The 27,581-nt window shown below is 58.3% G+C and overlaps 7 protein-coding genes across 7 annotated transcripts; all 7 read right to left on the reverse strand.

Moving 5' to 3' along the window:
* Positions 1-612: 612 nt before the first annotated feature.
* JKF63_04654 (uncharacterized protein) lies at positions 613-849 on the reverse strand (the record flags this gene model as incomplete). The annotated part of the gene is made up of 1 exon (XM_067900634.1): positions 613-849. One exon carries the CDS (start codon positions 847-849, stop codon positions 613-615), a length of 237 nt encoding a protein of 78 aa, XP_067756655.1.
* A 1,098-nt stretch (positions 850-1,947) lies between these two features.
* Positions 1,948-5,652, reverse strand: JKF63_04655 (uncharacterized protein; the record flags this gene model as incomplete). Its single annotated transcript, XM_067900635.1, has 1 exon — positions 1,948-5,652. The coding sequence occupies one exon, from the start codon at positions 5,650-5,652 to the stop codon at positions 1,948-1,950; it is 3,705 nt and encodes a 1,234-aa protein (XP_067756656.1).
* Positions 5,653-6,516: 864 nt separating this feature from the next.
* Positions 6,517-7,866, reverse strand: JKF63_04656 (uncharacterized protein; the record flags this gene model as incomplete). The annotated part of the gene is made up of 1 exon (XM_067900636.1): positions 6,517-7,866. One exon carries the CDS (start codon positions 7,864-7,866, stop codon positions 6,517-6,519), a length of 1,350 nt encoding a protein of 449 aa, XP_067756657.1.
* Positions 7,867-9,318: 1,452 nt separating this feature from the next.
* JKF63_04657 (uncharacterized protein) lies at positions 9,319-10,950 on the reverse strand (the record flags this gene model as incomplete). Its single annotated transcript, XM_067900637.1, has 1 exon — positions 9,319-10,950. The coding sequence occupies one exon, from the start codon at positions 10,948-10,950 to the stop codon at positions 9,319-9,321; it is 1,632 nt and encodes a 543-aa protein (XP_067756658.1).
* A 1,193-nt stretch (positions 10,951-12,143) lies between these two features.
* Positions 12,144-14,546, reverse strand: JKF63_04658 (uncharacterized protein; the record flags this gene model as incomplete). Its single annotated transcript, XM_067900638.1, has 1 exon — positions 12,144-14,546. One exon carries the CDS (start codon positions 14,544-14,546, stop codon positions 12,144-12,146), a length of 2,403 nt encoding a protein of 800 aa, XP_067756659.1.
* Positions 14,547-15,642: 1,096 nt separating this feature from the next.
* On the reverse strand, positions 15,643-17,409 carry JKF63_04659 (uncharacterized protein; the record flags this gene model as incomplete). The annotated part of the gene is made up of 1 exon (XM_067900639.1): positions 15,643-17,409. The coding sequence occupies one exon, from the start codon at positions 17,407-17,409 to the stop codon at positions 15,643-15,645; it is 1,767 nt and encodes a 588-aa protein (XP_067756660.1).
* Positions 17,410-18,306: 897 nt separating this feature from the next.
* On the reverse strand, positions 18,307-20,565 carry JKF63_04660 (uncharacterized protein; the record flags this gene model as incomplete). The annotated part of the gene is made up of 1 exon (XM_067900640.1): positions 18,307-20,565. The coding sequence occupies one exon, from the start codon at positions 20,563-20,565 to the stop codon at positions 18,307-18,309; it is 2,259 nt and encodes a 752-aa protein (XP_067756661.1).
* Between the last annotated feature and the right edge of the window lie 7,016 nt (positions 20,566-27,581).

Consider the following 27,581-nt stretch of genomic DNA (forward strand, 5'->3'; position numbering starts at 1 on the left):
AAACCTGTAAGATCCTCGAGGGCTTGCCACGGGTGGCCACCCACGATCGCCTGGTACGAGCCGAAGGCCTTTGCGTAGGCTTCCTCCATGAAGGAAACCCACAACTCGTTCGGGTGTCTACGGTTACGCGCGAACGTCGGCAGCAGCTGCACGCTAGACAGGTATGAGTCCACAATGATGGTGCGCCACCACTCGCTGATGTTCAAACTTACGCGCCACGCACCATGCTTTGGCCCCTGAATGCGTACATACAACCAGTGGTGGTTCTTGAAGATGCCCTCGATGTTGGCGTCGTACTCGGCCAGCTGCCACAAGAGCACAGAGGTAAGTAGCAGCCACCGAGCTGACTTTGTTCAATGTCCTTGGGCGATATATTGCCGAAGAGGCGAATCTTTGAGTGCCACTCCCTCGTTAGGAAGTCCTCGGGGCGTTGCCACGCGACCCTCTCTGGGGACTTCAGACATGCCGCCGGGTGCGAGTCGATATGGCAGGGGGGAAAGGACAGGTCAACAACCATCTTATTCTTTCTCCGCTCCCCGCCCCCCCCCCGGAGCTAATTCTTGATTTTTGGGCAGGTTGTGCAGAGCTCGCGCATTTTCGGAGATTTTGGCGCTAATCTGCACCGCCGCCTTCCGGTGAAGCCTCTCTCGGTTCGTCTCTGTGAAGGGGGACGCCAGAGTACATCCCGATAAGGCCGTTCACATCCTCGACTTTTACCATGGACTTGGTCTCGGGCGGGAGCACCGACATGGTGACGTTCCAGGCCCCCGTGCTGCTATTGCGCACAGGTTGCGGGTCACCCAACGCAATGATCTTCGAGTCATCGCCGAAGTTTCCCGTCACTATCATCTGATAATCCTGCGTGTCGTTGTGGGGTACCAGGTATCACGCTTGATGATCTTGAAGAGGCGGCCGTCGTCGAAACACGGGGTGGCTTTGCCGGAGACAAGCGGCTCGCCAAGCTTGTACTCCAGCTTTGCGTCACAGCAGCTGGAGCAGTCGTCGCCCATCTCCTCCTTACCTCAGTAGGTGTCGCGCGTCTCTTTTAAAGACAGAAGTGCTATTCGCGAGGACCGCAGAGGCGCAGCCTGCCGCCAAGTGCGGTGATGCAGCCAGAGCCGATTCAACGCCGGTGTGGGCGGGGTGTGTGTGGGGGGGGAACTCCCGAAGAAAAAGGCGTTGATATCGAAGAGTAGACTCGGAGGGGGCCAGGAGCGGCTCTAATGGAGTGTGGTAGGCCAGTTTGGAGCTGAAAACATTGTCGGCAACCACCGCAAATAGCTTTAGACAAGATGGGAAAGGATGCAGGGGATTGTGGTGGTGGTGGTGGTGGGGAGAGAGACATGATGTCCGTACACCTAATGTGTATGTGCGCGGAGTGATGTACGCACCAAAAGAGGTGTAGAAAAGAGACAGGGAGCGGTGCGTACACGTTGGCTCGCAGTCAGTCAGACACACACACACACACACCGCGGCAATGCGGCAGAACCGTAGGTGGTCGGAGAGACTGGTAGCGCCTACGAAGCTTGCAACACTAAGGCCATTCCTTCCTCCGAGCACCGCCAGTGCCCTACGCGAAGGGATGCAGTGTTTGCCGATCGTAACTTCATTTTTTTTTGTGTGTGCGTGCGTGTGTCTGTTCGTGCATGTCGACGCACGCTCAGCAGTTTAACACCGGTCCTACGCGAGCGTGTCTGTCTCTGCGTATACGTGTGAGGGCCAACTGGGGATGAAGGTGATGCGGGGGTGGGGGTAATAGCAGTCATCGCCGAACATCACTTCCACGTGACAGCAGCCATGTGCACAGACACGCCAGAGAGAAAGAGAAAGTCTGTAAGAAGAGGGGAAGAACGCAGCACACTCACTTGCATCTTCGTTTTGATGCCCCCCCCCTTCCCCGTGCACCGTACGTCTGTCTTCATCTCCATCTCCCCCCTCGCTGTTTCCCTACAGCACCTCCTTCGTGAGTGCAAGAGCTAGGCGGAGAGACCGCGAGGCGTCTTGGTGCACCACAAGTTGCTGAAAGCACGCGCCAGTGTTGAGGGGACGCTCCGCCATGCACGTCAGACGCACCATGCTCTCGTGCACCTCACGCGTCTCTGCCCGCACAAACTGTTTGGCGAAAGCTGTCGACCACGTCGCCATGCTCACCGTGACGGCGCGCATCTGCAGATTGGTAGCAAGATGCTGCTGAGACAACGCAGCAGGGGAGCTAAGCGCATGAATAGCGGCAGCCGCCTCCGGGTTTGTTGATAAGCCCAGCAGGTACTGAAGCGTCACCGCAGTGCACACACTGACCTCGATTTCACCGAGATGGTGAAGGGCATTTGAAAAAAGCCCGCGAAGCGTCTCATTTAACATGTCCTCTGACCCGACCATGGACTCCTGCGCCGCAACGCCTACGCCAAGGGTGCCAGAATGGCTGAGGAGGAGGGCTGACGCCGCCTCTACATCTTTGGTGAGCGCCGAGCACTTGTCCCACACGTATCGGTGGAGGGCGCGAATACGCGGGGTGGCCGGAATCGTGTGGGCTGATGCCTCTGAGGTAGGGGGAAACGGTGTTGGGCTACGGTTGGTCTTGTCGCGAGAACGGCCGCCTCCACTCGGCTGAGGGGCTCCGTCGTCTCCGAGAATGTAGCGATGACAGAGCAGGCGGTGCAGCGCGTTTGCGATAGAGGCGTTGCTCACCTCGAGCAACAACCGTGTTGTTGGCATGGAAGCGAGCCAGTCAAGCACGTTGGCGGCCTGTTCGAGTGGTCGAAAGAGAGACTTGATGATGTCATCGTGAGAGCGAGGGATTGCCCGACGCCAGAGAGACCACCACACATGCGTCGAGCTTTTGCCATCACTGGTATCCCTTTCTGACTCCTGCAACTGCATGCGCTCCGAGAGGTAGTCGTTGTCATTGAGAGGCCCCGATAGTGATTCAGCCGCATTGACAAAATCGCGAGGGCTGTGCCACTGCACAAAGTCAGGAAAGCGCACGACGCAGCCCTCGTGTGCCTTGTTGACGTACAGAAAGAGACACATGTCGTTGTACAGCGCGTCTGTCTGCAGCCACTCTACGCTGGCGCTCTCCACAGCGACCGCACCGAGGGAGTTAAGCTCAATCGAACGCTGCAGCAGCTCGTCTGCCGTCGTCATCGGCTGTGGCAGCGGCGGAGGAACGCACAGCACCTCGCCGTTCGTGATGAGACGCCGGACAGGGGTCTCGGTCATCACAGGCATCACCGTGATCGGCGGGTCAGCATCCTCCGATGCACACAGGAGTCTCTCTTGTGCGTAGCGCAGCAGCTGGAGCTTCTGTGTAAGGAGTGGCTTACTGAGGTCGACGGGGGGATCCTCCCGAGGCATGGCCAAGCAGTCCAGGAGGCGCTGCCAGCTCTGTTTCTGCTGCCCCTGTGGGGCGTTCAATAAGAGTTGATGAAGAGCGTCGAGACACAGTCGCCACAGTACCCGCACATCTGCAGGATGCGGAACCTCTGTTGCACAAACGAAGGCGAAGCGGGCGAAGAAGGAGTCGGGGAAATAGCTGCGACGCAGGTCCTTTTCTTGTGCTGCACCACCACCACCACCATTCCCTCCGCGCCGTTGCTTCTGCTGTGCGCTTGCTTCTCCGTAACAGCACTGCTGGTGAGTCTCCCACTCGCCCCAGAGATTGCGCAGATGACGCGCCAACACTGCCTCGTCTCGCTTACCTTTTCGCGTCGTGTGTGTGTCTCCAGGAGACTGCCAGGCGCTGCCGTCACCACATTCGTGCGCATTGACGTCGTCGTCGTCGTCTTCTGATTCCAGAGATGTGGCAAAGCGCCGGATGAGGGACTCCTGCAGCGTCACATTGGCGTCTCCCCATTGCACAATACGTGTGGCTAAGTCGCGCAGCTGCGCCTCGCTGCAGCGATCACCGCTACGCCCATTCACATCGCTTTCCGTACCCTCGTCGTCTCCGGGTTTCTGTGCTGGATGGGTGACCGCACTTTGTTCTCCATCGCTTTGGTTTCCGGTGTGTGCAGGTTTGTCTTCGAGCGGCGCCGCTGCCGCTGCTGCTGCTGCTGCTGCAGAGGCGGTGTTTGAAAGATACTCCAGGTATCCCTGTGTCAGTACCTCCGAGAGGTGCTCGCTTACACCATGCTTGATGTCTTTGTCATCACGCACCACCGTCTGGACCGTAATGGAGCACTTACGCTGTGCTGCCTGGAACGCCGCAGCGCTGCTGAGCGCCGACACGGCAGGGCAGGTGGGCCCGGGTGTTTCAGGGGCGACGGCGTACTGGAAAGGGTCGAGGTGGCTGTCCCCCCGGGAAGCCTCGTGTACTTCGACATCTTGCAGCTGGTTCCACTGGAAGTGAAACCGCACGTAGCCCAGCGGAGGGGTTGTGGTACCAAAGTCGTGTGTGAAGGTGCCGCACAGGAGCTGTGTGTACTCGTTTTCTCGACGCAGGACACTTTCCCAGGTGAGGGACGACCCCTCCAAGAGGAGACCACCGTCACTGTTGGGCTTTCCGTGCACAGGCGGTCCATACGGGTAAAATTTCCACGGCACCGGCATCACGTACTCTTTCCACAGAGAGACACAGATTCCATCGAAGCTGTCGCTGCGGATGCGACTGTGCTGCCCTACGTGCAGCTGAAAGAGGTCGATGTAGTCGGCGAGGCTCTGGCAATGCTCTGGGGCGCGGCCAAAGGCGTCTGCGAGGAATCTCGTGGTGAAGCTGCGCTGATGCAAGAGCGTCCACTCGATAGCACTCATCGCCGGAGACGACGGCGGCGGCGAGGCCGCTGGCATCGATGGCAGCGCCGCAGAGGTCGGCAGCGGTGGAGAAATACCAACAAAGCTCTGCTTGTAAGAGTCACCAGCTGGGGCGAAGCATGGCGCACACCCGTCTTGGTAGAAGAACGGCGATGGCAGAAGAGTCCTCACTGTGGCTTGTCGTTTATGTGGAGGGGACACGCAACCAAGTGCCGAAGTCTTGGTGGATGCCGGACACAACCGAAGAACGCTACTGTTTACCCTGTTCTTCTGGAGCAGCATCTGCCGTACTGCTGTGGATAGTAGCGACAGCAAATAGTTGGTTTCGGTCTCGCGGTAGGACGCACTCACTGTGATCTTCTTTATGAGGAAGAATAGCGGTGTGTAGTACTGCTGCGTGATGGGGTGGTTGGCGTCTCGGACGTGCACCTCCACCGCTATCGATAAGTCTCTGTCAAGCGATATGGCACTCTCTGTAGCCCCTGCTGCTGAGAAAGGCTTTGTTTCTGCGTCCTCAGAAGTGTTGAGAGACGACGCGTAGAGGTGAATCGTTTTGCCGAACACCCTCGACTCCGTGGCGGGATACGGCACTTCATTATCGGACAAGCGAGACACCGGAGACGATGAAGCAGTTGTGGGTAACGCCGGCAGTGAAACAGGGACTTCGACCTCACTCGTGAGGTATGCCCCGCTCCTCTCGCACGCAGGCACCTCGCCTCCCGTTTCCGCTACTGCGGGGGCCACGAGGAAAGTCTGCAAGAGGGGTTCTCGGTCAAACAGGGCTGTCAGGTACTGTTGTATTACATCGACGTGCTCCTCGAAACTGTTGGCAGAGCTGAAGTCCTCAATAAGGAGCGGAATCTCCTCCGACGGCGCCTCACTGCACGCGTGCATCGTGTCCATCGTTGATCAGCAGAGAATGCCGCCGCTACTGCTCTTGCGGTGTCGATGTACAAGATGATACAGTGATGGAGGAGGAATGGGGGGGGGGGGTTGGGGGGCTTGGGAGGAGCCCCGGACACCGATGGGCGTGACGGGGCCTTTCCAGTGAAGAGTGTGAGGTGAGGGGCCAAAAAAAAAACACCTAAAGGGCGCGGGCCAATGCTAATCGTATGAAGATGTTTCACACACGGTGTGAGATTGTACAGCAAACAGGTTTTGGTGGTGGTGGACACGTGCGTGTGTGTGTGTATACACAAAGTATTGGGAAGAAAGGCGGCAGTATTACATGAGATCGATCATGTTTCGGAGACGCATTTGGTGCGAGAACAGGGAAGAAAGAAAGGGAGGGAGGGAGGGGGGGGGGTGGAGCGGGAGGGAGAGAGAGAGAGGAGGCATTTGTTGAGTATATCCGCCTGTGTGCCCCCCCATTCCCTTCCCTTCTCCCCCCCCATTCCCAATGCCACTACTTCACAACGAAGGCAGATTGCCATGTTGGCTGCCGGAGGTGCAAGAAACAACAAAAAAGGACGAACCTATCGAAGTTGAGCATTACACGAAGTGCGATTCCCCCTTTCTTCGCCCCCCCCCCCACTCCTTTGCTTTTACACAGTACCTTCTAAGGTGTTCTTGGATAGACTTCCCAGAATGGTGCTTGTCACCAGGAGGTTGTGATGAGCTCGTTTGAGTCACGTGGCACGGTTGTGCTCACTGACACGTAGCCACTCCCGTCCCTGCGGACCTGCTCGCCTCCCTGTGCCCCCCCCCCCTCCCGTGCCAGTGGATTAAACGACCTCCTCAAGAGGTGAGATGGAGAAAAGGCCTTTTTTATGCCCCTGTGTAGCCTCTCCAAAGAAACACGGCCACGAAGAACCCCACGCTGTCTTCAGATGTGTCATCATACGCATCGGGTGGGCGAGGCATGAAGCGGAGCAACAAGAGTGGATCAGTCGATGACAGTCCTTCTGAAGCGGCTGCCCGCTCTTTGGCCACCTGCACCTCAGTAATTTCCTTTTGCAAGAGAAAAGAGCACGGAGAAGAGCTGCTCTGGCCCCCGTCGGTCTCCTTCTGGGAACCGTAGCGGCGAACCACGGAGAGGTTGCACAGCGCACGCTGTGTTGGTGTCGTGGCGCGGGCGAGAAGCAGAGACGGATAGGTGCGGAGAAAGTGCAAAACGTTCGCTTCGTTCTCTTCCAGAGTGGTGGTGCAGGTGCTGTACACGAGTACACCAGGCACCTTGGGTGAGCCGCGGATGTGATGGAGACAGGAGTCGAAGAGCTTGCGCTGGTAGTCGGATGACTCTTGGATGGAGGCGATAGAGTGCATATGGGGCATCAGCTTTGGCCGAAGACCCATGCCAGTGCACGGCGGGTCTAGCAAGACGGCATCGAAGCTCTCTGTATGTGATGCCACACTGCCGCCGCAGCTTCCTGCCACATCTGTGAGCTTGCGCTTGAGGAACTTGTTTGTGTCGACGCAGTGAAACTCCACAACGCGCGTCACGAATGGGACATTGTCAGCGGAGTCGGCGCTCCATGAGGGCGACGCAGACGGCAGAGCGGGCTCGGTTGCGAAGTGGTGGTGAATGAGGTTGACCAGCTGTTCTAGGCGGGGTCGGCTACGCTCGCAGCACACCACCCGAAAGGGTTCTGTGATCGATGAAAGAGAGCTGATCGCCTCTGCTTTTGCCGTCCTCTCTTCCTCGGCGCGCTCCTGCAGTAGGGACAACAGGAGACTTGTCTTGCCCCCTGGCGCGGCGCAGGCGTCAAGGACAGTGCAGCATGGCGCAGAGGTGCCCCGGGCTGCGTCGCCGTTGTGCGTCCACGCACGTCGGAAGGAGACTGATGAGAGGTGCTCTACCAGGAGCGCTACCGGCACCATACTGGAGTAGTTTTGCAGGAAGATAACATCTGTTGCCTTTTGAAGTTGCCCTTGCATGCCGCTGTGCTTAGGTTGGCATTCCGTGTTTTTTGTGATTCCGAGCAGCGCGCGCAGGGTGGTGCGGGAGGGTTGCCCCTGGGGTGTCCACTCCATCCGCAGCGCCGTGCCATGGGCCGATTGGCTCATGATATTCTTCCATTCCATGCACATCACACCACTGCCGATGCAGACGAGGAAGGCGGAACGGTTTCTCAGCATGTCGAACAGATGATTTTCGTTTTCGTAATCAACGTTCATGTCCAGGGGCTCGAACTGTTCAGCTGGAAGTGTGGCTCCGGTAGGGAGCGCACAGGCTAGACGACGCGGCGCCTCTGCAGACTTGCTCTGCTCCTTGTCCCACGTGCCTGCTACACGCTTCACGTAGAAGGACACAACCGCGCGTTCTCCGACGTGGAATGAACGGGAGGTCGTCACGATACCCGGTGCGTATAGGTCGCTCCCCCGCAGCACCGCCTCTGCCGCCCCCACATCGACCACGACAATTAGGGGTGTGCTTGACTGCTCACAATCCGTTCCTGAATTTGTTGTGCTTCTCGGCGGAGACGAGGAGGGGGTGCTCGAGGCGCAAAGGGGAGGCCACGGCGTAAGCAGCTCTTCTCTCGGCTTCACACACAAGCAGAACGGAAGGCCAATCGCGGCGAGATGAGATGGGCGTGCGAAGCGGGGGGAGGGCAAAGTCCCTGCCGAGAGCGGGGACGCTTCGAGAAGAGTAGTGAGATTGGCTTTAATGTGACGGCCGACACACCGAGCGTTCGTCGCGATGGGTGGGATGGCGTACAGCGCTTCATGCGACAACCATGCGCTTCTCCGAGATGCCTGCGCAGCGGGGACGGACTCAGTGCCGCCAGACGTGTCACCGCAGAGGCCAAGTGGGGCCCATACCGTTTGCCGCAGATGCTCCGTTGTTTTTGGCGACGAGTACTGGTACACGTGCTGCGCGTAGGCGCTCAGGCTGATCATGATTTGGGTGTGTGCGGGGTGAGGAGATGGCGAGAATGGAAAGATCGCTTCTCGCCCGTACCGCACCTTCTCCCCTCCTCGACGGTATCACGCCAGGTCTTTATTGAGGCTTCAGAAAGGAGAGTGTGTGTGCCCTCTGCAATGCTTTCTTAAATGCTCAGGCGGTGGTAAAGAAGAGAACGGGGAGGGGAGGGGGGGGTTGAGGTGTACACCGGGCGGAGGTATGGGGTGGCGTCACAGCAACGGGTGAGACCGACACCCCGTTGGAGATAACCAACTGCAGGACACACACACACCTCAGGTGCTCCGCACCGTCACTTCAACTCCTGTCAGGCGCGGTCAGGCTCTCTCTCCCCCCATTGCCAGTGGTGGTTGGGACAGTGGTGGGCAAGGGCCGTGCGACGTCAGTGGCGCATGACTGATGGGTCGGGGAGAGGGGAGGGCGGATGGAGACGATGTATAGCAGTGTGGAGACCGATGTGTGTTTGGCTGAGACTGCCGACAAGCAATCTTTTTTAGATGGTTGAAGTGGTTGCGCGTTGATGGAGAAACATACACACACACACACACACACCACGCCCAAGAACAGCTACGCTCGTCTAAGCTGATTGGGGAGGGGATGAGGTTCTCTCAAGTCTGTCTGGGTGACAGTGTCAGTGTGTGTATGTGTGTCTTCTTCCCTTCCTCCTCCCACCCACACTTACCACGCTTCCGTCCCAGACAGCATACTCAAAAGAAGCCCTTCGCAACATACGGCTCGAACCGATGTGTTGCAGGGCACAGAAAGTAGGAGCGGGACTCAGCGTTTTGCTTCTGAAGACACTGCCACATTCCCTCTTTCTCATCTGCCACGTGGAGAGTTGATGTGACAGTCGAGTTGGCGGAGGAGACGGTGTCGCCTGTCGTGCCGCCACCGTCGTGCGTTCGCTGCGCCCCGACCGGGAGCGTGGACGACGGCATGGAGGCGAAGTCTGACGCCGCTGTTGCCGACAAATAACATACCTCGCTGCCCTCGCCGTTTGCGTGGTTCATCGTGCGCAGGGGGCTCCTCACCGAGTCGCCAATGGGAGCGGCTTCCGCTCGGTGCACCTTCTTGTGCGGCTTTCGAGTCCTGTCGTCGTCGTCGTTGTTGTCGTCTACGTGTGGCGCCCATCTTTTAGCTGACGTGATGGAGGTGCCCAAAGCTGCCGCGACCGAGAGGGGGTCAACAATGATCTCTGGGCTCGATGTGGGTTCGATCGGTGCAAGGGATTGCCGCGGTGTCGGCTGATTTTCTTCTTCTTGTAGAGTCGCAGGTGGAGTCATTTGCATTAGCGCTTCACACTGTTCAGAAACGGAGTCGTTCACTGAGTGCAGTAGACGTCGCTTCCCTGGATTTCTCGTGGTGTGCGGCGTGGGGGCCTTCAATGTGAGTTGCTGCTGCTGCTGCGGCGGCTGTGCAGAGGGGGGCGGGCTTTCCATGGCGGCCTGCACCTGTGCAGCAAAATCGGCGTCAGAAGACTCATATGGGGATGAATGGGCGTCGTCGGGCAGGTCGTCTTCACGGATCCTTATTGAGTCACCCTCTTCTATATCATCTCCGCGTTCGTTGCTCACAGCTGGCACCGAGGCGGCGTGGTCTCTGCCAAACAGAAGAGCTTGGACCTCTGCCTCCTGCGCCGCCTCCCGCTCCCGCTTGCGCGCCTCGCGGTGCTCCATGGCGGACTTCACGAATTGGTGAAGTGCGGCGTGGTAGGAGGAGTGCGCCACCTGAGTGTCCTGCCACGATGCTCCGTCAAGGTATTCGTGCGCTCGCTGCGCACACTCCTGGGCAGCGCACATAATATACCCAAGAACTACCTCTCCGAGGGCATCGATAAGGTGCGTGCAGCGCTGCGCTTCCGGCTGCACTTGCAGCGCGGCAACGTCCTCCTTGATTGTTTCTCCTGACGTAACAAGGAAGTAAGCGGCAGAGCCCGAACCAACTTCATCGATTTCTGCCAATGTCGGCTCCGCTCCTTCATCCTCGCGGCGCACCTTTTCCTTCTCAACTCCTCCGCTCCGCTGGACGCCTTTCAGGGCTCTGGCAGTGTCGATGAGAGTGTCAGCCAGCTGCTGCAACATCTCCGTCACTTTGTGTGACTGCGTAAGAAGCTCGGGCGTGTTGATCAGATAGCTGCGCACCAAGTACGCCTCTATCGCTTTTTCGAGACCATTAGGGAGAGCGTGGCTGGTTACGACGCGGCGCAGCGCCGCATCATGACGCTCAACGAGCGCATGTGCAACACGTTGGCAGCAGGTGTCCTTCAGTACCAAGTCTCCATGAATGAGGTCTATGAGCGGCTCTATGAGGGACTTTAGAGTGGAGGACGCGATCTCCATTTGGTATCCTGTGTGTGCTTGAACGTTTTACAACTGAAGAGATGAAGTCAGGGCATACCTGATTTTCATGCGAGGACAGAAAAAAAAAGAGATCGTTGTCGTCGCCGTCGTCAGGAGGGAGGGATAGGAAAGAGGCGGGGGGGGGGAGGGTGAATGGGTAGAGGGAGGTTAATGTGGTGGTGGTGGTGGTGGTACTGGTGATAGTTTCACTCTGTTTGCATGTTTTGGTGTATCCGTGGCCGGGACCTCGGGGGCAGGGGGCAGAGAAAAGAAATGGTCGCTGCCGCGCGCTGCGAACTATTTGTGGTGGGGGGGGTGGGGAAGAAGGAGGGATGGGAAGAAGCTAGCGAGAGAGAGGTGGTGGTGGTGTTTCCGTCACAAAGGCCAGAGGAGTCGATCCAGACTAACCACGTGCTGCCTCCCTCCCCCTCCCTCATCCGAGTTGGAGTCACGTCAAGTCACGATCCGTGCGCTCAAGTGGGACAACCAGAGAAGAGGGATGCGGGGCAAGGGGCAGAGGAGGAGGCGCGTTAGCGCGGCAGGCGACGATGCTGGCGTGCATTGAGCTGCATCGCCCGCCAAACAAAGCCTGCTCGGCTTCTTTGATGACAGGAAGGCTGTACCCCCCCCCCCCCCTACCCCCTACCCCCAAAAGGGCGTAGATGTACCGACGCGCGCCCCCAGCGGTGGTGGTGGGGTGGGGCGGCGGGGACGGCCTGGAAGAGGGGACTTTGGTGCCATTTTCACTATTGGCACCTGCTACGTGTGACGATGCAGTGGTGGTGGGGGAGAATGACGGACTGTATGGTCAAGGCACTGGGAGACGGACGCTGCAGCTACTGCCGGATTTTGTATCGCCATGGAGAGAGAGGCGAGTTGGAGGGGGCTTCGAAGAAAACAGAAAAGCGGTGAACACACATACACACAGACCAGGCGTACATACGCCTACACGGCTCGCTCCATAAGATCGAGAGACGTGCGGCAGAGGGGGGGGGGTGGGGAGGTGGGAACATTGACGTTTTTTGATACAAGAACACAGCAGGTTTAGACAACGAGAAAGAGATTGCGCCGTTGAGGCTATCCGCCGACTGGGGAGAGGGAGGGGGGGGAGAGGGGGGAGAGAGATCCCCATAAGGGTCCATCGAGACGCATCGGTCGACATTGGTGATAACCCTCTCTTTACAGTGCTGCTGCTACTTCTTCACGATCACCACGGGATCGGTTTGTGCACCGACGTCGGCCCTGTTCGGCAGCGGCGAACAGGACGGCACATGCGAGCGTCGGTGCTGTTTTTCGCCAGGCTGTGGGGTCACGGTAGAGGAGGAGCGCATTGGAGACAGTTTCCCTATCATTGGGTTGTAGCCACTGCCGCTGCCACCCATCACCCCATGCGCCGTCATTGATGACTGATCTGTCAACATCGATGATGACAAGAGCTCAACACGGCTGCTGTGAAGAACGCTGTTTGTGTTCCTTTCTTTCACAGGGTTGTGCAGCGCGCCACCCCTCGAGGGGAAGGTAGAGACGACGGTGACAACGTTACTGTTGTTGTGGCGAGCGTCGAAGGGGGCCCCATTGACAAGGTTACTCGAGGGTACTGAAGTAATGTTCGGGGCATTCCTAGGAGCCGGTCCCGGTGCCTGTGGGGAATACCGGCTCCTCAAGGGAAGAATTCCAGAGGACGAGGTGGCCGCCGAATGCTGCTGCTGCTGCTGCTGTACAGATAGGTTCCATTGACTGTAGTCATCCTTGTTGAAAATGCGCATGATGGACTGCACCATCGAGGAGCCGAGGATGTCGCTGCAGCTTGGGCGCTTCGAGGAATCGAGCTGCAGCATGGCCTCCAGGAGTTGGAGCATTTCAGGTGGCCTGGCGTTGACTGAGCGACGTGCCTTGTCAAGGTTGACGCTGCCGTCCTCGCGACGTTCTGGCAGCGTTCCGTCGAAGGCAAGGTAGTGTAGTACCATTCCCAGTGACCACACGTCAGAGGCCATTGTGTGATGGTTCACATACCGCTCGTTCACGCTGTGTGGAGACGCTGTCGTCTCGAAGAGCTCCGGCGCCATATATTCGAGCGTACCCGTACCACCGGATCGGTCATAGAGGTTTTCCTCAAGCACTGCTGCAGTCCCGAAGTCGCTAACCAGGACACGCGGCGGACGGTCTTGCATCGCGGTGAGCAACAGGTTCTGCGGCTTCAAGTCACGGTGCAGGATGTGTTTATCATGAAGGTGCGCGGTGCCTGCCACAGAGCTAAGAAAAAAATACCACACAGCGAGAGTGGACAGGTTGTTGCCGTAGCGCTCCAGATATGTGTCGAGCGATCCGCCGGACGCGTACTCCATTAAAATGAAGAGGCAGCGCACGGGTGGACCAAAGTCAGCGAGCTGTGCCTCTTCCACCCAGCTGTGCTTGTACTCCACCACGTTCGGATGTCGCCGAACCTCCTCGAGGATGCGCACCTCGCGCAATACGGACTGCAGGTAGGTAGTCTTGTCACCGACAGGAATTTTCTTGAGGGCAAATTCTCCCAGGTTGACGCCGCACATCATATGACGACAGAGGTAGACCCCTCCATAGGTGCCACGACCCAGTTGGCGGAGTTCCTTGAAGTAATGCCGGTAGTAGCCATTGCTTGGCGAAGGTGCCATGGATGTGGGGGAGTACATCGGCGAGCCGCTCTCGTGCATTGGCGGCATTTCTTTCTCGCTGCCGTCTTTCTGCTGGAGCAGTTTCAGGCGCGAGTGTATCCTTGTACCGGCTGTGGGATTCACATAGGAGTAGTACGGTGAGGAGGATACGTTGTACAACACCGTCTCACCTGAGTCATCTGAGTCACCAGTGCCACCACCACCAGACGCGGGAGCTACTGTGAGCTGCTGCCTCGCCTTCTCATAGTCACTTTTCGTGCCATCGATCGGCAGCGATGGGTGGTAGTCCTCGATTGCAAGCGGCACAGACACGCCACGGGTTGCTGCCGCCATGATAGCGGGTGGCGGTAGCGCACGGAAGTAATGTGAGGTGAAAGCAGCAGCTGGTGGATGAAGACCCGTCATGCAGTTTTCGCTGCTGTTGGTGGCATCACCGACGCCGTCGTCGAAGCCAGGAAGCGTATTGCCCCTGCTGCATAGTAGGAGGCCAGCGGGATTGCCAACGTCCCTTTGACCGTGAGTGTGAGGGCTTGGGGATGATGATGATTGTTGCTGCTGCTGCTGCTGCTGCGCGTTTCCCTCCTGCGAGGGCGGTGGGAGGAGTCTTGGGTGAGTTGGGGGAGGCGGCAGCGATGGTGGCGACGTCGTCGCATTCGTGCGAAAGAACATCGACTGGTCGAAGGTATTTTTATTGTCGTCGAAGATGTCGTAGGGTCGAAGACAGTGTGGGCACACTTGCCTCCTCAGCGACAGCGGGGCCAGCTTTTCGTACAGGGTGCGTCCAGAGTAGTATGCAACGTTGTCGCCGTTATCACTTGCGCTGTTGTTGCACTGGTCGGCACTGCGTTTTCTGAGGTCCCCATGTGGCGGTAGAGGGGCACCGATGTCGCCATTGTCCACCCGAGCGCTGCTAGTGTCTGTGAAAGGTATCACCGCCAGTGCCATCGCCTGCGCCGCGGATGTGCGTGGGGGCCCGGGGTAGGTTTGGCTTACCTCTGCGGGATGAGAATGCGTTCCAGGGTCTCTACCACTGTCCGCTCTTGTAGCTGCTGCGGGGCCTGACCGTCGCTGATGGGTAGGCACCAGACTTCTCGACCCGGAGGAAAGCAGTGGAAGGGTTGGATTGTCGCAACTGGGGCCTTTGCTCGCCATGTCATCTTGACCAGAGGACACTGGGGGTGTGGGCTGCTGCTGTTCGAGCGCAGGCCGCTTCCATGACGGATTCATGTTGGACGTCGACAGATCCTCTTTTCCTCTCTCCCCCTTTTCTCAGTGTTCTTTATGATATTCGAAGCGTTTTTTACTTGTTACAGCTCTACTGGTCGCTGATGTCGCAGTTGCACCATGGGGTTGTGTAAAGTGTTACCGTGTTGGGACGTGGATCAGCGTGCGTCACTCTGTCTGCGTTCAATGTGTGCCCCACCCTCTATGATCACTCACAGCTCGCAGCAGGAGAGAGAGAGGAGCCGAGGCGATGAGCCCGAGGGGAGCGACGCAGTGTGCTCGTTTTCAAGTCACTCTCGTCTTGTTTTTTTTTTGGGGGAAAAGACTAAGAGGAAAAAAACGTAATGAAGGGCAGTGTTGAACAAATACTCAGAGGGCAGAACAGAGGGACGGTGTGGGGGCATGATGGCCGTAGCCTGAAAAAAAGGAACGGGAGACTGGATGCATGTGTTCCCTCCTTGCCTCACTTTATTTCTTTTGCCCATGTGCCGAGAGCCTTAAAATACGCGAGTGCGGAGGTGAACAGACTGCGTGTGCGACGTCCCTATTCCGTCACGACGCAGGTATCCTGAAAGAGTATCGCTTCTTTGCTGGCGCGAGAGGGAAGGGAATGGTGTGTGTGTGTGTGTGTGTGTGCATATTTCTCAGGTTCCTGTTGTACCCCATCTCGCGAGTCTCCAAAGCGAGCAGCAACAAAAAAAGGGGGCCCGGCGGGGCGGGGGGTGGGGGGGGGGGAGATACGGGCTCGGATCACACCATTGCCTCTCGCCCTGATCCACTTAGGGATGGCCGAAAATACTACACCCATCTGTCTGCCTCACAGAAGCGATGGCTCCTTGTTTTCGTCAATGGTGAGCCGCCATGCAGACAGTTCGTGGATCGCTTTGGCCAGCACCAACATGCGCGTGAAGAAGTCGATGGTGCGCGACTCCATCGTGTAGGGACATCCATCCACGTCAAGCGCATCGATCGACGCGGCGGCGGCGACGCTCTCATCTGACTCGCCTCCTCCGCTCCATTCGTCTACCGCGTTCGGCTCGTCCTCACTCATGGCGACATCCGTCCACGCGGGCATTGGCACATCCACTTTGTAGGTATCCTGCACACGAATACCGTAATCTGCTTTGTCTAGGTAGTTTTGTGGCAGCTCAGCGTGAGCCGCCAGGAGGCGGTGGTAGAGAACGTGCGCCACCTCCCACTTCCCCGTATCCACAACGTACACCCTCCGCGTCGTAACGTGGAAAGCCGGTGACGTAGGCGAGGAGGAGGACGGCTCTCCGCCATCCTGTGAGCAAGCTGCCGCTGCCCTGCGGTGGTGCTCGAGCACCATCGCGACCTTTTTCTGCAGAAGCTCTGCTGACCTCCACTCCATCGCAAACCCGATAACCACCGGAGAGAAGCACGACAACACCTGCGTTACGTCTGGCGCTTCTCCCTCTGCGTCTTCTCGGAGGAGCAACTGAGGGGGGTCACCAGCTACACTCGCATCTGGCAGCACCACCGCGGTATAGGTGCACTCGGCGTCCGACTCGAATTCCTCGATGAGGGACTCCTCCGTCTCCACCGAGAAGAGAACAGGTTTAAACAGGTAGAGAAGGTGGCGCGTGCTGCGTCCCTGGTGGCTAAAGCGCTGCGCATCGAACATGTACAGTACGTGGCAACTCAGGAGGAGTCTACTCAGCACCACGTTGGCGCCTTCCATCGCCACCCATGTGTCAGCTCCAGTTGCGCTTGAGGTGCTCGTCGCAACGCTCACGCGGTGAAAAGACACCAGCGGGGCGAAGTAGTCGCACTCGGCGCAGTAGAAGACGACTAACGGGCAAGCCACCGTTCCCATCGAGGCCATGAAGCACACGTGACGGCTCGCCTCCTCGGCTGCCGCCTCGCACGCCGCAAGGTTTTCATTGACGAGTACCTCACCCTCTGCACCCAAATCGACTTTGCCGTCGCTGCTGCTGCTGCTGCTGCTGCGGTTGCAGGCGTCCTCCTCCTCCACCTCCAGGACGCGCAGGTACGCTTTGTAGAGCGTCCGGTGCTCCTCAAAATGCGCCTGGAGACTTGCGCTGTCGCAGTAGTCAGCAACGATTGGCGGCGCCACCCCCCGCCCAGGCGACGGTGCACTTTTGATGCTTTGTTGAAAGCAGTGAAGGCAGTGCACATGCGGACCGTGACAGGGCGCTGGGAAGGCCTCCTGCTTGTGTATCTCCCGGGCATCGCAGCAGCGCACATCGGGGATGGTGTGGGCTTGAGGTTTAGCTCCGTAATACACCATGGCACCTTCCCGCGAGAGGTGGGCGCAGAGAGGGGGGAGCTGTGACGGTATTGTGGGGATGGAAGTATCCGTCAACCCAGCATCCGCCTGCTCGTGTTTGTGAAATGGAAAAATTCGTTCTGCCTCGGCGCGCGAGATTCCTAGCTTTGCTGCCATCATGCACAGGAGCGCGGAGTACTGCAAATCCGTGATGGGCGCGTCGTCATTGCTCCCACTATCCTCTGCAGGAGATGCAGAGGTCCCAGGAGGGGCAGGTTCAAAGAGTTTCAGCACATCAGCCCTTTCAAACGGATTCGTAGCCGAGTGCGACATGTAGAGGCGAGAGCAACAAAAGCGAGAGGGCACTGTGTGTGTGTGTGTGAAAAATATAACCCCAATACGTGACTAACTTTTGAAGGGGCCTCACCCCTCTTCCTATTCCCTCACTGGTGTATGGGAAAGGGGGGCCGAGGCGGCGGCTGCGGGGGAGGTGAAGTGAGAGAAAAAAAAGACGGGGTTGAGTCAGCTACCAAACACACTCCCAGGCACTTGGAGACACGAGTGCGTGGTGAAGAAGAAGAGCAGGGCTCTCCAAATGGATCGGTAAAATGAGTGTTAGCGTGTGGAGAGAGCAAGTGGAGGGGAGGGAAGCGGGAGGAAGGGTGGACAAGGTCGAGAAAGTGTATAGGTGCAAGGTAGGTAAGTTCTAGTTTGGCGCGCAGGAGAATGAATATAAGCATCATTACCAGTGACACACACACACACACACACACACAGGCACAGAGTGGTATAGACCAGTGGTGGTGGGGGGGGGGAGGAGGGGGAGGGAACGAGCTTTCAAGTATATTTAGTGTGATTTTTTGACACTGCAGTGCAGTGAGATAGGAAGTCTGAAGATTTGTGTGTGTGCGCGTGGTGGTGGTGGTGGTGGTGGAAACTGCCAGCGACACAACCGACAGTCGACAGTCACTCTCTCCCTCCCTCCCACTTCCTGAAAAACACCACCGCCCGATGTTCATGACGGTGTTCTTTTTTTTTCGTTTTGATTGCTTATTCTACTTACCAACACTGAACCACCTGATATAGTTGATCAACTAGCTGAGGCAATGCCCTCCTCCCACTCTCCCCCGCATTTGGTTTGAACAGCTTCTCTGTGTACTTTTCATCATAGAGAATGATGATAACACCACCACTGCCCTTTGCTTGAAAATGCCCATTTTTTTTTCGCCTTCACTTGCAGTTGGTGATGAGGGTGCGCAGACGGTTAAGCGCCGCCCCGATTTCAAAGACACGGGGCAAAGCCGTGAATCCGGCGGGCAGGTAACACGACGGCGTCTGCGGCTCTAGCCGTGCCTGCCGTAGTCTTCCTTCGCAGTTATACACGAGGCGACCGAAGTCAGAGATGGCGGTTGACGCTGGCGCACCAGGATCAGCGGACAGACCTTTCAGCAGCGATGGCGGGTATTTGGGACGCGGTCCTGCTTCTCGTTGCCACTGCTCTGCAGTCGCACTGCCGCGATCGTAGAGCATCGCCAGACACTGTGCAATGGCGTTCAGTTGTCCCTCTTCCACCAGCTGCTCCACAAGCGTCACGTTGATGTCCTCGTCAGCCATGCGAATGTGATCAATACCGGAGCCGCTGATTTTGATGCCACGTCCCATTCCGCCGTGGTCACGGGCACCGTAGCCATGGTGCTGGTGCTGACTGTGCCATCCTATTTTCTCGAAGGTGTCGGCGTACACAAAACGCCGTCGAGGAGGGAGGCGAAACACGGATGATGTAGGCGGCGTTGCCGACTCCACAAGTCCCGCGTTCCTCTCGTTGGTGCCCTGCGTTGCAATGCTCTTGGCGCGGGTAGTTTCGTCTGACACCTTGTACGCGTTCAACACCAGGACCACATTTGCCATGGGGAAGTACTGCCCTGACCCTCCCACTACCATGATCACTGAGATGCCGTGATGATGAATCAGGTCGCCTACACGGTGCACAAAGGAGGTGATCGGTTCCTGTGTGCGCGGGACGAGCTGCTCCATGAGCGCGTCGCGGTACATGAAGTTTGTTGCCGACGTGTCCTCATCAAGCAACAACACCTTTGAGCCCAGCTCCAGAGCCTCCATTATGTTGGCGGCCTGACTCGTGCTCCCACTCGCATCAGTGGTGGCGAAGGCAGTTGTGTTGTCACGGTAGGGCAGGTTGGTGATGAAGGGCGATATGTCAGCCCCGTGGACGGAGCGGCGGTCCTCGGCACGGATTTTGACTGCTGTCGGATCCGTCACCACAAACGTGCGGCCATCACCAGGAACGTGGTTGTACACGCCCAACTCTAGTGCTCGCAAAAGAGTCGACTTGCCATGAAAACCACCACCGGCAATGAGGATGAGGCCATGCGGCAGACCAGCACCGCTGATAGACCGGCCCGAGTACGGCAAGTCGAACGTTTGCCGCAAAGTGTTGGGGGACGAGAAAGGGACAACGCCGGGACCACTCAGCGGCTTATCAGAGTTGCCAGCCGCACGTGGTAGTACGGCACCATCGGCAATGAAAGCCGTCAAGCCGCGCCCTCGTAGTTGCGTGCGAAGCCACTCCTGGTCATGCACACTAGTGACGTGTGCCCACAAATCAAAGTGGTCACAGCGCAGCACATGTTCCTGGAAGACTGGCAGCACCTCTGAGAAGAGAATTTGCTGAATGCCTCGAGCGTCGATGCGCCGACCATGGCCAGGGAGTTTTACACGGAAGTACACATGAATCTGGCCAGCCGATTCGCCACGGCCATCGCCTTCCTCGCTTGCATCCATCAGCTGCACAGCGCTGCGGGCAAGTACGTGCTGCGATTGATGGGTTGTCTGCACGGCACCACTGGTGTGCCGGGAAGCCGCCAGCCCAGCCTTTACGCAGCGAAGAATGAAGTCTTCTGCGGCCACGCGGCGACACGCGGTATCCTCCGGCGAGAGGTGAGTGTGGAGCGCTGCGGTTGTGGCACCAGGCGGCGTGGGTTGTGCAGAGTGCAGCAGAGCGTGAACTGGAAAGGGTGCTGGCACGCTCACACACACTTGACTGCCAGGGGCAAACGGATCTGATTGAATGCGGATAAAGCGGATCGACACGGACAAGGGGTCTGGACTCGTCTGTCGTGTGAGGCTGTATGTACGACCAGTGAGTTGCTTTAGCTGACTGTAGTTGCTACCGTCGACGCCTCTGAGAAAAGACTCGAGTGCATCCAGCGGAAAGGGCGGATCTGCATGGCGTTGCACGATACCGTCAAAGGTTACACCTCCCCCCTCGCTGTCGTCGTCGCCAGAGGAGTTCGGCCGGGGTGGTTCACTTCGCTGCTCCTGAAAATTGCGACCCATGTTGCCCCCGGATACGGCATCTGCGTAGCATCCACGACCTCGACGTAGCCCGGTCTCACCACCACCAGTACCACCACCGAAAGGTCCACGGCCACGACCACGGCCGCCAATGCCACCGCGATAATACGATGACATAGCCTAAGTTCGGTGAAGAGTTGCTTCTGTTATTACGTAAGGTCGCTAGTATGTGGCTCGAGCCCCTTCTCTGCAGCGGCGAGTTCAGAAGATGCACAAATATACACACACAGAGCTCACGTCTGGATAAGCCCTCGCAGTGCCGAATGAGCTCTCTCTTTCTCTCATGACGCAGCGAGGGCGATAACCGCGAGGTGTGTAGGCAAACAAACAAAAAAAAAGAACCGAGAGTGAGGGAAAGCATTGACGGGCGGGAAAAGTGAAGCGCACAGGGTGCGAGTTGTGATTCGAGACGGATAAAGGAACTAGAGAGACAGAGCAGAGCTGCCCGACGTGTGTGCGTGAGGTCATCAAACACACATCTGCACAGTAGACCAAAGTCGTCTCTTCAGCCACATCCTCCACTTCTTATTGTTACTTTTCCCCATTCCCTTCCAACGACTTCACACAGGAGTTCTGTACTTGTAATACGGACACACGAGAGGTGTGTCTCCAGCGCGAGGAACACAGAAAAACGAACTTGCAATGCATCGTCCTTCGACACCGAGTTTCAGTCCCTCATTGACACCGCGGTCTCTATGCTGGCCCCCCCTCCCCGGCCCTGCGAAAAAAAACCTTTTGCTCCTCGGAGTCAGAAACTGAAAAAAAATGAGCGTACGCCCCGATGCGTGTGTGTGTGTGTGCCCTCCGGCCGCCCGCGCACCACCCGCAGTGCCAGCAGCACCTACAGCAGCCGCTGTGTCAGTCCGCAATGTCGTGTCAGTCACATGCTTACAATCTCAGCGGTATCGGAGTGTTGCGTGTTACACATCATGTGGGGCTGCTGGCGAAGGGTGGCTCGGGGTGAAATGTGTGGGATAAAGGGGTGGGGAGGGGGAGGGGGAGGGCGCACAGAGGTCAGTCACACCTCGAGGGTGTGTTTGTAATCACAACAGGTGGTTCAGACAAGAGTGAAACATGATTGGCTCATCACGTGGGTGGTGCTGGGCAAGGGCATGCGTAGGGCGAGGAAGGGGGTAGGGGGGGGGGGGAGGGGCCTAGTCGTGTGCGGTCAGACAGGGATAACTATACAAATGTGTGCTCGTCACCAACAGTATCAGACTAGAGGTGTCAGTAACATAAGTCTTATCATCACTCGCACAGGCGGAAAGAGGGGCATACACGCACGCAAGCAAACAGGCACAGAAACTAGAGGCAGACAGGGGCAGATGCGCGCGAGCGCTGGTTCTTGGCGGGTGTCGGCGCCGCAGCCCCCGACGGAGGTGTAGCGGGGCACGGCTTCTTCACCCGGCTTGGCGTTCCCGTAGAGGAGGGGAGGGGGGTTGTGTGAGGCCACACACTGTCGCTGGCACTGGCGCGCGAAACACATCAGACGCAGGGCACAGCCATTGCGGTGGCAGGCCCCAGGTGTTGTTTTTCCACAGGACGGAGGTTTGTCGTTCAGACGGCTCTTACCTAGTAGTGTGTTGAATGCTCGTCACGTGTGCGCGCGCGTGTGCCGTCCGGTTGCCCGCGCACCACCCGCAGTGCCAGCAGCACCTGCAGCAGCCGCTGTGTCAGTCCGCAATGTCGTGTCAGTCACATGCTTACAATCTCAGCGGTATCGGAGTGTTGCGTGTTACACATCATGTGGGGCTGCTGGCGAAGGGTGGCTCGGGGTGAAATGTGTGGGATAAAGGGGTGGGGAGGGGGAGGGGGAGGGCGCACAGAGGTCAGTCACACCTCGAGGGTGTGTTTGTAATCACAACAGGTGGTTCAGACAAGAGTGAAACATGATTGGCTCATCACGTGGGTGGTGCTGGGCAAGGGCATGCGTAGGGCGAGGAAGGGGGGTAGGGGAGGGGGGAGGGGCCTAGTCGTGTGCGGTCAGACAGGGATAACTATACAAATGTGTGCTCGTCACCAACAGTATCGGAAGAGGTGTCAGTAACATAAGTCTTATCATCACTCGCACAGGCGGAAAGAGGGGCATACACGCACGCAAGCAAACAGGCACAGAAACTAGAGGAAGACAGGGGCAGATGCGCGCGAGCGCTGGTTCTTGGCGGGTGTCGGCGCCGCAGCCCCCGACGGAGGTGTAGCGGGGCACGGCTTCTTCACCCGGCTTGGCGTTCCCGTAGAGGAGGGGAGGGGGGTTGTGTGAGGCCACACACTGTCGCTGGCACTGGCGCGCGAAACACATCAGACGCAGGGCACAGCCATTGCGGTGGCAGGCCCCAGGTGTTGTTTTTCCACAGGACGGAGGTTTGTCGTTCAGACGGCTCTTACCTAGTAGTGTGTTGAATGCTCGTCACGTGTGCGCGCGCGTGTGCCGTCCGGTTGCCCGCGCACCACCCGCAGTGCCAGCAGCACCTACAGCAGCCGCTGTGTCAGTCCGCAATGTCGTGTCAGTCACATGCTTACAATCTCAGCGGTATCGGAGTGTTGCGTGTTACACATCATGTGGGGCTGCTGGCGAAGGGTGGCTCGGGGTGAAATGTGTGGGATAAAGGGGTGGGGAGGGGGAGGGGAGGGCGCACAGAGGTCAGTCACACCTCGAGGGTGTGTTTGTAATCACAACAGGTGGTTCAGACAAGAGTGAAACATGATTGGCTCATCACGTGGGTGGTGCTGGGCAAGGGCATGCGTAGGGCGAGGAAGGGGGTAGGGGAGGGGGAGGGGGAGGGGCCTAGTCGTGTGCGGTCAGACAGGGATAACTATACAAATGTGTGCTCGTCACCAACAGTATCAGACTAGAGGTGTCAGTAACATAAGTCTTATCATCACTCGCACAGGCGGAAAGAGGGGCATACACGCACGCAAGCAAACAGGCACAGAAACTAGAGGCAGACAGGGGCAGATGCGCGCGAGCGCTGGTTCTTGGCGGGTGTCGGCGCCGCAGCCCCCGACGGAGGTGTAGCGGGGCACGGCTTCTTCACCCGGCTTGGCGTTCCCGTAGAGGAGGGGAGGGGGGTTGTGTGAGGCCACACACTGTCGCTGGCAGGCCCCAGGTGTTGTTTTTCCACAGGACGGAGGTTTGTCGTTCAGACGGCTCTTACTTAGTAGTGTGTTGAATGCTCGTCACGTGTGCGCGCGCGTGTGCCGTCCGGTTGCCCGCGCACCACCCGCAGTGCCAGCAGCACCTACAGCAGCCGCTGTGTCAGTCCGCAATGTCGTGTCAGTCACATGCTTACAATCTCAGCGGTATCGGAGTGTTGCGTGTTACACATCATGTGGGGCTGCTGGCGAAGGGTGGCTCGGGGTGAAATGTGTGGGATAAAGGGGTGGGGAGGGGAGGGGAGGGCGCACAGAGGTCAGTCACACCTCGAGGGTGTGTTTGTAATCACAACAGGTGGTTCAGACAAGAGTGAAACATGATTGGCTCATCATGTGGGTGGTGCTGGGCAAGGGCATGCGTAGGGCGAGGAAGGGGGTAGGGGAGGGGGAGGGGGAGGGGCCTAGTCGTGTGCGGTCAGACAGGGATAACTATACAAATGTGTGCTCGTCACCAACAGTATCAGACTAGAGGTGTCAGTAACATAAGTCTTATCATCACTCGCACAGGCGGAAAGAGGGGCATACACGCACGCAAGCAAACAGGCACAGAAACTAGAGGCAGACAGGGGCAGATGCGCGCGAGCGCTGGTTCTTGGCGGGTGTCGGCGCCGCAGCCCCCGACGGAGGTGTAGCGGGGCACGGCTTCTTCACCCGGCTTGGCGTTCCCGTAGAGGAGGGGAGGGGGGTTGTGTGAGGCCACACACTGTCGCTGGCACTGGCGCGCGAAACACATCAGACGCAGGGCACAGCCATTGCGGTGGCAGGCCCCAGGTGTTGTTTTTCCACAGGACGGAGGTTTGTCGTTCAGACGGCTCTTACCTAGTAGTGTGTTGAATGCTCGTCACGTGTGCGCGCGCGTGTGCCGTCCGGTTGCCCGCACACCACCCGCAGTGCCAGCAGCACCTACAGCAGCCGCTGTGTCAGTCCGCAATGTCGTGTCAGTCACATGCTTACAATCTCAGCGGTATCGGAGTGTTGCGTGTTACACATCATGTGGGGCTGCTGGCGAAGGGTGGCTCGGGGTGAAATGTGTGGGATAAAGGGGTGGGGAGGGGAGGGGAGGGCGCACAGAGGTCAGTCACACCTCGAGGGTGTGTTTGTAATCACAACAGGTGGTTCAGACAAGAGTGAAACATGATTGGCTCATCACGTGGGTGGTGCTGGGCAAGGGCATGCGTAGGGCGAGGAAGGGGGTAGGGGAGGGGGAGGGGGAGGGGCCTAGTCGTGTGCGGTCAGACAGGGATAACTATACAAATGTGTGCTCGTCACCAACAGTATCAGACTAGAGGTGTCAGTAACATAAGTCTTATCATCACTCGCACAGGCGGAAAGAGGGGCATACACGCACGCAAGCAAACAGGCACAGAAACTAGAGGCAGACAGGGGCAGATGCGCGCGAGCGCTGGTTCTTGGCGGGTGTCGGCGCCGCAGCCCCCGACGGAGGTGTAGCGGGGCACGGCTTCTTCACCCGGCTTGGCGTTCCCGTAGAGGAGGGAGGGGGTTGTGTGAGGCCACACACTGTCGCTGGCACTGGCGCGCGAAACACATCAGACGCAGGGCACAGCCATTGCGGTGGCAGGCCCCAGGTGTTGTTTTTCCACAGGACGGAGGTTTGTCGTTCAGACGGCTCTTACCTAGTAGTGTGTTGAATGCTCGTCACGTGTGCGCGCGCGTGTGCCGTCCGGTTGCCCGCGCACCACCCGCAGTGCCAGCAGCACCTACAGCAGCCGCTGTGTCAGTCCGCAATGTCGTGTCAGTCACATGCTTACAATCTCAGCGGTATCGGAGTGTTGCGTGTTACACATCATGTGGGGCTGCTGGCGAAGGGTGGCTCGGGGTGAAATGTGTGGGATAAAGGGGTGGGGAGGGGAGGGGAGGGCGCACAGAGGTCAGTCACACCTCGAGGGTGTGTTTGTAATCACAACAGGTGGTTCAGACAAGAGTGAAACATGATTGGCTCATCACGTGGGTGGTGCTGGGCAAGGGCATGCGTAGGGCGAGGAAGGGGGTAGGGGAGGGGGAGGGGGAGGGGCCTAGTCGTGTGCGGTCAGACAGGGATAACTATACAAATGTGTGCTCGTCACCAACAGTATCAGACTAGAGGTGTCAGTAACATAAGTCTTATCATCACTCGCACAGGCGGAAAGAGGGGCATACACGCACGCAAGCAAACAGGCACAGAAACTAGAGGCAGACAGGGGCAGATGCGCGCGAGCGCTGGTTCTTGGCGGGTGTCGGCGCCGCAGCCCCGACGGAGGTGTAGCGGGGCACGGCTTCTTCACCCGGCTTGGCGTTCCCGTAGAGGAGGGAGGGGGTTGTGTGAGGCCACACACTGTCGCTGGCACTGGCGCGCGAAACACATCAGACGCAGGGCACAGCCATTGCGGTGGCAGGCCCCAGGTGTTGTTTTTCCACAGGACGGAGGTTTGTCGTTCAGACGGCTCTTACCTAGTAGTGTGTTGAATGCTCGTCACGTGTGCGCGCGCGTGTGCCGTCCGGTTGCCCGCACACCACCCGCAGTGCCAGCAGCACCTACAGCAGCCGCTGTGTCAGTCCGCAATGTCGTGTCAGTCACATGCTTACAATCTCAGCGGTATCGGAGTGTTGCGTGTTACACATCATGTGGGGCTGCTGGCGAAGGGTGGCTCGGGGTGAAATGTGTGGGATAAAGGGGGTGGGGAGGGGGGGGGAGGGCGCACAGAGGTCAGTCACACCTCGAGGGTGTGTTTGTAATCACAACAGGTGGTTCAGACAAGAGTGAAACATGATTGGCTCATCACGTGGGTGGTGCTGGGCAAGGGCATGCGTAGGGCGAGGAAGGGGGGTAGGGGAGGGGGGGGGGGAGGGGCCTAGTCGTGTGCGGTCAGACAGGGATAACTATACAAATGTGTGCTCGTCACCAACAGTATCAGACTAGAGGTGTCAGTAACATAAGTCTTATCATCACTCGCACAGGCGGAAAGAGGGGCATACACGCACGCAAGCAAACAGGCACAGAAACTAGAGGCAGACAGGGGCAGATGCGCGCGAGCGCTGGTTCTTGGCGGGTGTCGGCGCCGCAGCCCCCGACGGAGGTGTAGCGGGGCACGGCTTCTTCACCCGGCTTGGCGTTCCCGTAGAGGAGGGGAAGGGGGTTGTGTGAGGCCACACACTGTCGCTGGCACTGGCGCGCGAAACACATCAGACGCAGGGCACAGCCATTGCGGTGGCAGGCCCCAGGTGTTGTTTTTCCACAGGACGGAGGTTTGTCGTTCAGACGGCTCTTACCTAGTAGTGTGTTGAATGCTCGTCACGTGTGCGCGCGCGTGTGCCGTCCGGTTGCCCGCGCACCACCCGCAGTGCCAGCAGCACCTACAGCAGCCGCTGTGTCAGTCCGCAATGTCGTGTCAGTCACATGCTTACAATCTCAGCGGTATCGGAGTGTTGCGTGTTACACATCATGTGGGGCTGCTGGCGAAGGGTGGCTCGGGGTGAAATGTGTGGGATAAAGGGGTGGGGAGGGGAGGGGAGGGCGCACAGAGGTCAGTCACACCTCGAGGGTGTGTTTGTAATCACAACAGGTGGTTCAGACAAGAGTGAAACATGATTGGCTCATCACGTGGGTGGTGCTGGGCAAGGGCATGCGTAGGGCGAGGAAGGGGGTAGGGGAGGGGGAGGGGGAGGGGCCTAGTCGTGTGCGGTCAGACAGGGATAACTATACAAATGTGTGCTCGTCACCAACAGTATCAGACTAGAGGTGTCAGTAACATAAGTCTTATCATCACTCGCACAGGCGGAAAGAGGGGCATACACGCACGCAAGCAAACAGGCACAGAAACTAGAGGCAGACAGGGGCAGATGCGCGCGAGCGCTGGTTCTTGGCGGGTGTCGGCGCCGCAGCCCCGACGGAGGTGTAGCGGGGCACGGCTTCTTCACCCGGCTTGGCGTTCCCGTAGAGGAGGGAGGGGGTTGTGTGAGGCCACACACTGTCGCTGGCACTG

Source organism: Porcisia hertigi, chromosome 25 (genome assembly GCF_017918235.1).
Source record: "Porcisia hertigi strain C119 chromosome 25, whole genome shotgun sequence".
NCBI classification, from domain to species: domain Eukaryota; phylum Euglenozoa; class Kinetoplastea; order Trypanosomatida; family Trypanosomatidae; genus Porcisia; species Porcisia hertigi.